The sequence below is a fragment of the Rhinopithecus bieti genome, unplaced genomic scaffold, assembly GCF_001698545.2.
Source record: "Rhinopithecus bieti isolate Rb0 unplaced genomic scaffold, ASM169854v2 scaffold_8690, whole genome shotgun sequence".
Classification (NCBI taxonomy): Eukaryota; Metazoa; Chordata; class Mammalia; order Primates; family Cercopithecidae; genus Rhinopithecus; species Rhinopithecus bieti.
In genome coordinates, this window is record NW_016805815.1 from 178,195 (window position 1) to 191,769 (window position 13,575).

The 13,575-nt window shown below is 57.0% G+C and overlaps 1 protein-coding gene across 5 annotated transcripts in view; it reads right to left on the reverse strand.

Annotated features, from left to right (window-relative positions):
- The window catches only part of SLC66A2 (solute carrier family 66 member 2), a 52,697-nt gene that overhangs the window by 13,507 nt on the left and 25,615 nt on the right, over positions 1-13,575 (reverse strand). For 2 of the 5 annotated variants that reach the window (XM_017873804.1, XM_017873803.1), the window contains 2 exons: positions 12,117-12,213; positions 8,199-8,415 (listed from right to left, as the gene is read on the reverse strand). The exons of 1 other annotated variant lie outside the window; for it this stretch is intronic. In XM_017873804.1, coding sequence (XP_017729293.1) covers positions 8,199-8,415; positions 12,117-12,213 — 314 coding nt within the window. Of the gene's footprint in view, positions 1-8,134; positions 8,416-12,116; positions 12,214-13,575 lie in introns of all 5 variants that reach the window. 2 more of the 5 variants (XM_017873805.1, XM_017873807.1) reach the window with 2 other exon arrangements.

A 13,575-nucleotide genomic window follows, 5' to 3' on the forward strand; every position in this document is an offset into this window, starting at 1 on the left:
GAGTCCCCAGCCTTCCCCACAACCTCACCACGGAGTCCCCAGCCTTCCCCACAACCTCACCACGGAGTCCCCAGCCTTCCCCACAACCTCACCACGGAGTCGCCAGCCTTCCCCACCACCTCACCACAAGACGTTTTCTAGTTCACTCTCTTCTAAATTTGAGCATTTTTTTCGCATCACATATGAATGAACTAAGCTATAATTTAAGGCACGTTTAAGCTGTAATTTAACATTCTCTTATTCTAAAAGAGACCATACGCACCACAAAAGTCCTATATAAAGGACCAAAGACAGGTGTAAAAGAGACAGACAAGGCACCCTGGAGGATCTGCCGACTGTGTCTGTGTTGCCCAGGGTTTCCCACATGGCTGGGTGTGTTCCAGTGTAGACGGAGGCGGCCAGGGCACGTTTGCTTTGGCTGCTTTGACAGACAACGTCCCTCCTCACAGAGCGGCCACACAAGTTAACTGTGAACAACTTTCAGACTATCTTCAGTGAAACAGTCAAAGCAAGCAACTGAAACCTAGAGAGACAGCTTTTAGCTCCCATTGTAACATCAGGTAAAGCCATGTGGTCTGCAAGCCCCGGGCTGCCAGGTGTGGCTGGGGAAGGGCTGAGAGGCTCACTGCAGCACCCGCACCATGGCCTCAGGTGGGGGCAAGTGGGAAGGTGATGCCTGAACCTGGCCCCCAGGGAGGAGAAGCAGAGCCTGGAACAGCCTGGGCTGCTTTGCTGTCTGGAGGGAAATCAGGGGTCGGTCCCCTCCTGAGGCCCCAACCACAGGCAGAGCCCAGGCCCATTCGGAGCCCACCCTAGGAGGGGGCTGGTTAGCCCTGAGGGGCCAGCGGGGGCCTGGACACCTCCTTTCTATCCCCTTCCCTGCTGATGCCTCCAACACACAGAACCCCAGGGAGCCAGGCAGGCCAGGAGGCAGGTGGCTGGCCACCCCCAGTGAGGATTCCACAGTGGCAGAACTCAGGCCTGCACACACCAACAAAGATGGAGGCAGATGCTGGGCTCCAGAGTTCCAGCCGGGACACAGCCCTCGTCAGACGGGGGCCGGCAGGACGTGCAGCTGAAGCCTGATCCCAGGACCACCTGTCCCTGTCCCTGGGTCACCGCCCAGCGCCCTCACTGTTAGCATCCCCGGGGCCTTGACGCACAGGTGCGCCCCGCAGCACGGCAGCTGCAGACACAGAGCCATCCCTGGGCTGGGCTCTGCGGGCTGCAGGGACATTCCAGCTGCTGGGACAATCCGTCAGAGAAGATGGCTCCACCACTGTGGCACGGGGACTGGAATGCCAGCCACCCCCACCCCCCTAGCTACATCATTTAGAGGGCAGGGGAGGAATCGGGAGCAGGGAGGGGACAGGAAGAGGAAGGGGACAACAGCAGGGAGGGGAGAGGAGCAGGGAGGGGAACAGGAGCAGGAAGGAGACGGGAGCAGGAAGGGGACGGGAGCAGGGAGGGGACGGGAGCAGGGAGGGGACAGGGATGGGAGCAGGGAGGGGAACAGGAGCAGGGAGGGGACAGGAGCAGGGAGAGGAACAGGAGCAGGGAGGGGACAGGAGCAGGGAGGGGGCAGCAGCAGGGAGGGGAGAGGAGCAGGGAGGGGACGGCAGCAGGGAGGGGACGGCAGCAGGGAGGGGAACAGGAGCAGGGAGGGGACAGTAGCAGGGAGGTGACAAGAGCAGGGAGGGGAACAGGGGCAGGAAGGAGACGGGCGCAGGAAGGGGACGGGAGCAGGGAGGGGACGGGAGCAGGGAGGGGACGGGGATAGGAGCAGGGAGGGGACAGGAGCAGGGAGAGGAACAGGAGCAGGGAGGGGACAGGAGCAGGGAAGGGACAGGAGCAGGGAGGGGGCAGCAGCAGGGAGGGGAGAGGAGCAGGGAGGGGAGAGGAGCAGGGAGGGGACGGGAGCAGGGAGGGGACGGCAGCAGGGAGGGGACGGCAGCAGGGAGGGGAACAGGAGCAGGGAGGGGACAGTAGCAGGGAGGAGACAGCAGCAGGGAGGGGCCGGGAGCAGGGAGGGGACGCAGCAGGGAGGGGAACAGGAGCAGGAGCAGGGAGGGGAACAGGAGCAGGAGCAGGGAGGGGAACAGGAGCAGGAGCAGGGAGGGGGACAGGAGCGGGGAGGGTACGGGAGCAGGGAGGGGACGGGAGCGGGGAGGGGACGGGAGCAGGGAAGGGACGGAAAACAGGCTCGTGGCTCTGCAAATTATTAAACAGGGTCACATCCCACCAGAGATTCCACCCCCATGCCTACATCCACGAGAAAGGAAAACTACGTCCACATAAAAACTCATTCATGAGTGTCCATCGCATGTTAACAGCCTAAACATTAAACAACCAAATGTCCCTCAGCTGAAGAATGGAAGAGCAAATGTGGCAAATCTATGGAAGGAACATTTTTTCAACCACAAAAAGGAAAGAAACACTGACCCCTTCTGCAGCATGGATGAACCCTGAGAACACAACGTGCAGGGAAAGAAGCCAAGCACAAGGCCACATACCACCAGGCCACGTATTGCCAGGCCACGTATCACCAGGCCACATATCGCCAGGCCATGCGTTGCCGGGCACCACTGATGTGACATGTCTGGAAAGGCAAGCCCACGGAGATGGGAAGCAGAGGAGTGGCAGCCGAGGCTGGGGCAGTGGTAATGACTGCCAGTGACCGCGGAGTTGCTTCCCGGGGTGTGGAAAATGTTCTGGAATTAGACCGTGGTGCTGGCTTCGTGGCCTCATAAGTATACTGTGATGTGAATCACATCTCAGGTGGGTCACACTTTGTAATGTTCCAGAGCCTCCGCTGAACCCTCCTGTCACATGGGCCAGCCTGCAGGCACCGAGCTCACTTAATGTTAACCCAGGTGTCCTGTGCAGCAGTCACTCCACTCACAACCGCCGGGGCCTGCTCTGCATCAAAGGCATAAGGAAAGACACGGTGACGGGGGGGGTCTGAGTGTCATGAAGACGTGGCCCCAGGGGAGACATGCCACACACTGAGGCTGAGGACCCACACAGCCTGCTCTAGAGTTTGGGTAAGAGCTCGGCTTCTAGATCCAGCCCATGTCCTGGCTGGACCGGGGCAGCCCCAAGGAGTGAGGACTGACGTCGTTCAAATCCTCTCCCTGCGGGGTGGCCTGAGCCTCAGCTTCACCTGCTGCAGACACCATGCCATGCCTGCCTGGTCACCCATCCTCACTCGGCCACTGTGGCCACACACAGTCGGGGCCGCACAGGCACCTGCCCAGGCTCTTCCGCCGCCAATGTCTTCTGCATTTCAGGCTCCTCCCCATCCGTCAACACCAAAGCTCCCCGGCTGCCCTCATCATCTACGCCCACGTCACCCTCCAGTCCTTGTTAGGTAACAGCATCAAATCCAGTAAAAACTAGAGGAAGAGGAATGCAAACACTCTCAGCGAATCCGCCCTTCAGAGCCTGCTGCGTTAATTAGTAAACCTGTTTCTGAAGCGTTATCACATCTCGTTACTGGTTCAGAACCTACAACCACATAGTATTTTCTAAAGGGAAGTCACTGTTCAAAAATGCATCCGGCAGTTGCTCCAAGGTCGAACTGTGTGTGCATGGCTGTGTGTGTGTGCGCATGCAAGGAGGCCACGGTGCACGCCGGCCTGTGCACGTGTGTGCATGTACACGAGACGCAGGACTTTCCAGAAGCAGGGCTGCTGTGAGATCGACCTGGGAGTTCTTCAGTCGCTTCCTATCAAACATCCTAGGGACCTTCAGTTTAACGTGGAGCTGAGGCTGCGGGTCCCAGGGCAGACTCCAGGCAGCACACCTCCCTCACCCAGGGCAGTGGCACTAGCAGGTCCCCAGAGAAAAGGAGCTGAAGCCTTCAGGCTGTCACGTTTCAGGCTCATGTCACCATTTGCCACCAAAGTCTTGACTTTTTTTTTTTTTTTAGACTGAGTCTCACTCTGTTGCCCAGGCTGGAGTGCAGTGGCATGATCTTGGCTCACTGCAACCTCCACCTTGCAGGTTCAAGTGATTCTCCTGCCTCAGCCTCCCAAGTAGCTGGGATTACAGGGGTGCCTGCCACTACACCTAGCTAATTTTTGCATTTTTAGTAGAGACGGGGTTTCACCATCTTGGCCGGGCTGGTCTTGAACTAACCTCATGATCCACCTGCCCTGGCCTCCCAAACTGCTGGGATTACAGGCGTGAGTCACCACACCCAGCCCAAAGTCTTGGTTTTTTACGTATCTGTAAGTACGTTTGTGTGCACATTTTAAATACGTCATGTTAAACACGAACCTGGAGATCATACAGGAAGCACACATGATCTATCAAACCTGCGTTCAGAAACCACTACCCACAATGGCTTCAAGAATCACAACTCCTGCCAGGGCTGGGGGTACCACAATGCCCCATCAGGCAGGTCGGAGCACACAAGAACCTGAGACGTCTCTGACCTGCCTCCAGACAGGGAGCGGTCTGACAGCAGGAAGTGGGGGTCTCTCCAGCCCACCCCAAGGCTGCCGTGGGCCAGGAGGAACAGGCAGGTACCACAGGAGCACCCAGGAAGTGGCGAAGGGGAGATGTCCCCCTTGCCCAAGCCACGTCTGGAAAGCAAGTGGAACCCAGGCTGGGGAGGGCTGAAGATCCACAGAGCGGCGGCCTGGACCTCATGCGGAGAAGCCAGGAGACCACAGAGCAAGGGGGGCAGAGGTGGGACCCTGTGCCCCACAGTCCGCGGCGCCGAGGGAGGAAGGTGGGCAGGGCCCACAGGCCCAAGGAGACGCAGCTTCACACGCGCAGGTACAGCCGGCTCCTGACTCAGCCCTGCCCAGAGAGAACCTCAGGAACAGCCCCCACCTCGCTGGCCCGAGCCCTGCAGGCCCTGCCTTCCCTAGGCCGCCAGGTGAAACATGGGGGGCCGACACCCCGTGGCGTCTCAGGTTGTGGAAGGCAGCCGCTGGGCCTCCAGAATTCATGCTCGGGTGATGCTAAAACCCGGGGCCAAGGCCAAACGCGGCGTCAGAGCAGCAGAAGTAAGGACGTGTGGCACAAAGGCCGGGCCTGGAGTGGTCTTGTTTCCTTTCCGGTTCAGCTGAGAACCCTCCCAAAACCTTCCCTCAGGCCATGCAGAGGCAACGTTCCCCAAATAGACCCAAGACTCGTCCAGCCAGGCATGGGGTCAGGCTGGCTGGTGTTCTAGCGGCAAACGCCTTCTGTGTTCCAGTGGGAAAACCACCCGATGGTCACTCTGAAAAGCGGATGAACCGGATGAACCAGGCCTGGGGAGGGCTGAAGCTCACCCATGCAGCACGGGCGGGTCCAGCCCCATCCCCTCCCCATCACCCCAGAGCTCACCCTGTCCCTCCCCATCCTCCCAGGGCCAGGCCGGGGCCTCAACGCAGAGACTCTCCGGGGGTGCCCCAGGGCTCATTAACGTAACTGCAACGGGAAACAAGCAACCACACGCTCCCTCACTCTGAGCCAACCGGGCCACGCCGCTGCTCCTGGTCCCCCTTCCTGACGAGGATGCACAGGGTCTCAGCAGTCCGGCACTTGAAGCTGGCTGACCTCACTGCCCACTTCCTCCGCAAAGACTGCTCCACCTCCCTCAGCCTCAGGACCCCATCTAAGCCCTCACAACGTGCCAGCTGTGTGGGTTGCCCATCTTCTGCCTGGCCCTCCCGGCAGGGACAGAGGCCAAGCCTCCCATGGCCCGACGGGGAGATGGGGTGCCTGTGACATCCTGTCCCCAGCCACACCTGAGGTTTATCGAAGCAGAAGGAAGCCCAGGTGATCGCACAGGGGCTTGGTGCTTAGCCAGGGGGCGGGGCAAACTCAAAGGTAGAACACTTGCACCTCCCGGGATCCCTGAGACACATTCCCTGGAACCGGGGACAACGCCTCCTGCCAAGCCCGGAGCCCCTGTGAGCAGCCCTCTCAGGCCTCGCCAGGCCAAGGCCACACACGGCCAGCTCCTCATGAGAGGTGCCAGGAGGCCACCACGTGGGGTCCTGATCCGTTGAGAACCTCACCCCGAGGCTGTGGTGACACTCAGGAGGGCACAGGCCTGGCACCCAGGCACCTCCCACAGATCTCCAGGTCGCAAGCTCGGCACCCGGGCACTGCCCACAGGATCTCCAGCTGTGGGGTGGCTGGGGACCCCACACTCTGCCGGACCAGGCCCACGTCCAGCCAGGGAGCCCACACGCAACGCCTGCCCTGAGACCCACTTTCTCTCTGGGAGCATCCTTGCCTTTTGGGTCCCATACCGAAGCCCTCAGGGCTTCCACTGCCCAACTCAACAGTGAGGGAGCCTGTTCCAGCCATGGACACGCTCTCGGGCCTCCACGCACCCTCACCCGGGAAACCCTGGCAACCCCCGTGGTCTTGATTCACTGTAATCACACCAACCCGGGCAGCTCAATCCCCACGTGCACCCCACACCACACCCCAACCTGTCCCTGCCTCACACCCATGCCAACACCCCACACCTGGACCCATACCACACACCTCTACCTACAACCCACACCCATAACTGCAACCCACACCTAATACACCCCATACCCATGCCCATGCCCTACACCTATACCTACAACCCCCACCTGCACCCCACACCCAACCCGTACCTACACCTCATACCTGCACCTACCTCCCACACCTACAACCCACACCTGTACCTACAACCCCCACCTGCACCCCACACCCCAACCCGTACCTACACCTCACGTCCATACCCAAATAACATTCCCTCCAAATCACACCTCTACCTACAACCCACACTCATAAATGCAGCCTATACCTAATACGCCTCACACCCATACCCATGTCCCACACGAGTACCTACAGCACACACCTGTACCTGCCTGCCACACCCATGCCTACAACCCACACCTGCACCCCATACCCCACACTCCAACCATACCTACACTTCATATCTGTACCTACGTCCCACACCCATACCTACACTGTACACCCATAATTATAATCCACACCCATGCCTAGAACCCACACCTGCACCCCATACCCCACACCCCAACCCATACCTACACCCCACACCTGTGCCTACAACACACACCCCTACCTACAACCCACACCCGTAACTGCAACCCACACCTGTAACCCTGACCTGTACCTGCATCTCACCCCCTACCACCACCCCACACCTGCAACAAGCCCTCCTACCTTCACCTATAACCGGCAACTGAACCTACACCCCACAGGACCCCTGGCCCTCATACCAAACCTGCAAATACTCACAGGAAAACCCTAAAGGGGGCGCTATGGTCCCTGGGCACCCATTCTCAAACACAAAACACATGTCAGCCCCTGTCTTCCAGGCTGTTTCCCAAACATAACAAATCCAAGAATAACATTCCCTCCAAATCACAGCCTCAGCATCTGTGACAGAGACCAGACCCCAGCACAGTGTGGGGGCCCAGGGGAGTCCTCAGTGAGGAGCGGGCACCAGGGGGGTCCTCAGTGAGGAGCGGACCTGGGTATTGAAGGTGTGAGGGACGAGAGTTTTCTGCTGCTGCCGCAGCAGGCCGATCTGTTTTTATTACAATGTGGTTTCCATCCAGGACCTTGATTGAGCCCGTGGGAATTGTGCTGCTTACATCGTGCCCTATCCCTGGCGGTCACGGCGGTGTCCCAGCACGCACTGGTGCAGGGCGCCCAGGCATGGTCTATGGTTCCGAACATCAGCCTGCCCAGCCTTCTACCACATACCTCAGAGGCCAGAGGCCATGCTGGGGCCAGTGGGGAGAGACCAAGGACAGTGTCCAAGGCAGCCCCCACACCACCTTCCCTGCCCCACCAGACCCGCCCTGACCCTGGGCCAGGCTGGCTGGCCTGCACTCCTCCTGGCGTGGTGGGCCGAGTCTGCTCTGCCCTGTGTGGCCAGGCACTCGGACATCCCTCCCACTGGAAGGTTCTGCCTCAACGGCCCTGAAGGAGCAGCTCCCAACCCCGTGCTGGGTAGGTGCCGGCAAGAGGGTCCCGGCTGCCCCTCACATGGCCCAGACAAGCTCATCTGCTCCAACACGAGGTCGAGGGGCCAAGGCCTATAAACCTGACTATTTTTTAACCGGCAGCTTCACAGGTCAACATGGGAAATACACAGCCAGTCACACAGGCGTTTGATTTTTACCAAATCTGCAGCCACGTGGTGCCTCTGGAGCAGTGATGCTTCTGTGGCGGCAACCCTGGCCTACCTCATGCCCTCCGTGGACTGGTGGCGGTGGTTGCGGTAAAGCTGCGGCACGCCCAGCATGGCTTCGGTCAGCACGGCCAGGAAGCCCAGGGTCTCCACAAACAGGGTGGAGTCGATGGACAGGTAGGTGATGTAGCCTGCCACGCCCGTGAAGGCCAGGACGCACTGCACATAGTCCCAGAAGCTGCTCCACTGCCAGAAGTGGTGGGGGTCGAAGTCTAGGGCGAGAGGGAGAAGCGGCCTCAGCACAACTTAGGGTCCAGGGGAGGGGTCAAGGTCAGTGAGGACAGATGGGAACCAAGCAAGAGATCAGAGTCAGAGGAGGAGAGATGGGAACTTGGGAACTGAGTAAGAGGTCAGGGTCAGTGAGGACAGACGGGAACCGAGGGAGAGGTCAAGGTCAGGGAGATGGGAACCCAGCGAGAGGTCAGGGTCAGAGGAGCCATGTAATCTTGATCACACTCCCCGAAAGAGCCTTCGTACAAATATTAACTCAACGTAAAAGACGCTGACATCAGGACAGGTGCAGCGGGCACCTACAGTCCCAGCTATTCGGGGGCCGAGGAGGGAGGATCACTTGAGTCCAGGAGTTGAGGCCAGCTTAGGCAACAAGAGACACTTGTCTCTTTAAAAAAAAAAAAAAAGCTGGCCGGGCGCGGTGGCTCAAGCCTGTAATCCCAGCACTTTGGGAGGCCGAGACGGGCGGATCACGAGGTCAGGAGATCGAGACCATCCTGGCTAACACGGTGAAACCCCGTCTCTACTAAAAAATACAAAAGCTAGCCGGGCGAGGTGGCGGGCGCCTGTAGTCCCAGCTACTCAGGAGGCTGAGGCAGGAGAATGGCATAAACCCGGGAGGCGGAGCTTGCAGTGAGCTGAGATCCGGCCACTGCACTCCAGCCTGGGCGACAGAGCCAGACTCCCTCTCAAAAAAAAACAAAAAAAAAGCTAAAATTCTTCAAATTAATCTTAATCTCTGAGAAGTGGGACAGTGCAGGGAGTGCCCTGCACTGGAATCTGATGCCTGGGTTGGGGCGCAGCCCCCCTCGGGTTAACTACGGTCTCCTGTTCCTCAGATGTTACCGGGAAGAGACAGGGACCACCCCTAGGACATTCTGGGGATTCAACGAGTTGACCTTGAGTTCTACAACACGCCTCAAGCAGTGAGGCTCAGTAAATCCATACCATATCCCTCCTGCACGATGTCATTTGCTAGATGATGTATTCTGTAGAAAATATACTCATAAGCACTCACAGAAATCAGCAAATTAAAGGAGGCAGGTGGACATGTGCAGTCCGGGGGACACAGCTGCAGGGAAAAGGTGAATGGAGACAAACCTGCCAAGAAGCCTGCAAGGTGTGTGATGTGCCTGCACTTGACCTGTCCTTACAGCACCAGGGCCAGGGCACGGGCTGCACAGGTGGGGTGATGGGAGGTGGTGAAGTCAAGGGAGTTGGGGGTGCTGAGGGGTGAGGTTAGAGGGACTGCGGGGGTTGGAGTGTGGTGAGGTTAGGGGGGCTTGGGGGCATCAGAGGGCAGAGAGGCCAGGGGTGTGGGGGGCTAGCTGCCTGTGGGGCTGGCAGTGCAGTGAGGGCAGGGCAGGGGTGGCCAGGCTGTGCACCTTCTCCCCGTCCCCCTGGACCCTAGATCTGTGTCGCACTTCCTGCTCCACACTCCCTCCCTCTGAGTGAGACGCTGCTCAGCATCCAAGCTGGAAAGGGGCTGCACAGGAGGCAAGGCCAGAGGAAGGATGGGCACGGTATGCGGCACCTCCCAGAACACAGCAGGGCATGGGCTCACGTGTATTTCATGAAGAAACCCAGGTGCAGTGAGGGGGGCTGAGCAGGATACTATGGACGGGGGGGCCATGGATGGGCGGGTGGTGGATGGGGGCGCCACAGACGGGTGGGTGGTGGATAGGTGGGTGGTGGATGGACAGGCAGGGAGACCGTGAGTGGGCAGGCGGTGGACAGGTGGGCTATGGACAGGTGGGTGGTGGATGGGCTTTGGACGGGTGGGTGACGGATGGGCAGGCCATGGACAGGCAGGCAGGGGGGCTGTGGACAGGTGGGGTCATGGATGGGCAGGTGGTGGACGGGAGGGTGAGGATTTAAGGGACTTGGGAAAACCACGTCTAAGGTCCATCTGTGGGAGACCTTTCTATTTTAGTTTCCCTAGAAAGGAGTCAATCGGCAAATGACTAACAGAAAATCCTCACTAAACAGTTTCTGAGAAAAGAATGAACCTGGACACTTACCTTATACCATATACGAAATTTAACTCAAAACGGATAAAAAACCTAAAAATAAGACCTGAAACTAAAACTCTCAGAAGAAAACATGAGGAAACACTTCAAGACATTGGATTTGTCAATGAATTTTACCTGTAACACCAAAACACAGGCAACAAAAGAAAAATAAAAGATAAACTAGACTTCATCAAAATCTACAACATGGCCAGGTGCAGTGGCTCACACCTGTCATCCCAGCACCTTGGGAGGATGAGGTGGGAGAATCACTTGAGTCCAGGAGGTCTTGAATATAGTGAGATTCCATCTTTACAAAAACATAAAAAATTAGCAGGCCATGGTGGTGCGCACCTGTGATCCCAGCTATTTGGGAGGCTGAAGCAGGAGGATCCCTTGAGCCCAAGAGTTCAAGGCTGTAGTGAGCCATGGCTGTGCCACTGCACTCCAGCCTGGGTGACAGAATGGGGCCTGGTCTCAAAAAAAAAAGGCACTGGCGAGCTTGATCACACACACCAAACACCCTCGATTCATGCATTTACCACTCACGGGCCGGCGGAGGGGCTCCCGAAGGTGGCAGAGGGACAGCAGGGTGAGAGGCACGAAGCAAGGCAGCTGAGATGTGCGGGCTGCAGGTGAGGGCAGATTTCCAAACAGAACGTGGCCTGGTGCACGGTGGAATATTACTCAGCCACAAAAAGGAAGAAAGGGCAGATTCATGCAACAACACGGATGGACCCTGAAACAGGACACCAAGTGACAGAAGCCAGACGCAGGAACCACACGCTAGTGAGTCTGTTCCTATGAAGTGTCCAGCACAGGCGAGTGCACAGACAGCAAATGAGAGCTGTCGGGGCTGGGGGAAGACGGAACTCGGGAAAAAGAAGAAAACTGGTTCAAAGGGGTTTCTTTGGGCATGATGAAAGGCTCCCTAATGAGACAGTGGTGATGGCTGCACAACTCTGTAAATACACTAAAAACCACCAAATTGTGTACTTTTAAATGGTGATAAAATGGTGAATTTTATGTTATGTAAATTATATCTCTAATTTTAACAACAAAATAAAAAATTTTAACGTATATCATTTGTCTTATACCAAAAGATGCAGGTATAAGTATCTACTTATTTTATTAATAAGTATCTACTTATTAGTAAATACTTATTCAGCATTTCCTTTTTTTTTTTTTTGACACGGAGTCTCGCCCTGTGGCCCAGGCTGGAGTGCAGTGGCCGGATCTCAGCTCACTGCAAGCTCCGCCTCCCGGGTTCACGCCATTCTCCTGGCTCAGCCTCCCGAGTAGCTGGGACTACAGGCGCCCGCCACCTCACCCGGCTAGTTTTTTGTATTTTTTAGTAGAGACGGGGTTTCACCGTGTTAGCCAGGATGGTCTCGATCTCCTGACCTCGTGATCCACCCATCTCGGCCTCCCAAAGTGCTGGGATTACAGGCTTAAGCCACTGCACCCAGCCTTATTCAGCATTTTCTGATGCTGAAGTTGAAAATAGTTCCTTCAACTCCAAGTTTGGGAATTAAGGTGCTGTCATTTGTATCCAGGACAATTTGAAATAAATTTAGCAGCCATCTACCATTAGCTGTCAGCTCACATGAGCTGGGGAATTGGAGCAGGTGGCGGGGAGGAGCTGGGTAAGGAACACGTTGGCTGAAGCTGACCTGGGGTGGCTCAGACAGTGGGAAATGAGATCTCTAAGTTCAGTCTGGAGAAGTCGGAGGACACAGGAGACACCTCGTGGACATGGAGACTCCAGATCTGTCAGATGGAAAAGAACATTTTCCACACTTCTGAGAGATTCCTGTGTCAGGAGATTTTCATTAATAGTTTTTTAAATCGGTGAAGAGAGAGGCACCTGGCAGTCCTCCCAGAAGAGCTGGCCCTATTCCGAGGGACCTGGGAGGGGAGGGCACTCCCCTTTCCAAAGCAGCCAGGCCCCTGCACTACTGAGTCCGACAGAAATCCAAGAGGGCAGGTGGCTGTGGGAGAGGAGGGGCTCTGAGAACAAGAACAAAAGGGCAAGAACGCAATTAGGACGCACACCCATGGCCACGCAAGGTGCTGAGAGAACAGCTGACAGTCGGCAGTGCAGACTCACACACTGTGGCTTCCCGAGATGTGTTTCTAGATAGCGGTACCAAAGATAAGGCTTGAAAACGAGGCATCTAATGCTGAACAAATGTTTCCAGGCCTGGGGGGCTCACCAGAGGCCCACCCTGGCATGCACTGAGCTCTTGGGACCCTCAGCTGCCTGCAGGGAACAGCTGATCCTCAGAACCTTCCATCGCACGGGCGCGGCTGCCCTCAACTCACAGACAGATCTCTTCCGGCACCCCCACGGGGAGCCCCATGGGAACAGACCAGCTCTCAGTCTCCATCAGTCCAACTGCTCCTGGATTAAAAAGCAATTTTACCACTTGGGGAATGTGCACCAGGAGACTGTCTCCTAATGGGCAAGGAAGATCTGATTTCTCGTCAGATCGTGTTTTCATGTCCACAGGAGCACATGAGAGAGCCTGGTGTAAGAGGATCTGACAGCCAACGGTCCAAGGCATTGAAGCAAGAGCAACTCCATCATGAACAGGGGCTGGGTAAGATGAGGCTGAGGCCCACTGGGCTGTGTTCCCAGACGGTCAGGCATTCTTTTTTTTTCTTTTTTTTTGAGATGGAGTCTCGCTCTGTCGCCCAGGCTGGAGTGCAGTGGCCGGATCTCAGCTCACTGCAAGCTCTGCCTCCTGAGTTCACGCCATTCTCCTGCCTCAGTCTCCCGAGTAGCTGGGACTACAGGCGCCCGCCACCTCGCCCGGCTTAGTTTTTTGTATTTTTTAGTAGAGACGGGGTTTCACCGTATTAGCCAGGATGGTCTCGATCTCCTGACCTCGTGATCCGCCCGTCTTGGCCTCCCAAAGTGCTGGGATTACAGGCTTGAGCCACCGCGCCCGGCCCAGGCATTCTTAATCACAGGATGAGACAGGAGGTCGGCACAAGATACAGGTCATAAAGACCTTGCCGATAAAGCAGCTGGCAGTAAAGAAGCCGGCTAAAACCCACCAAAACCAAGATGGCCACAAGAGTGACCTCTGGTCGTCCTCACTGCTGCACTCCCACCAGTGCCATGAC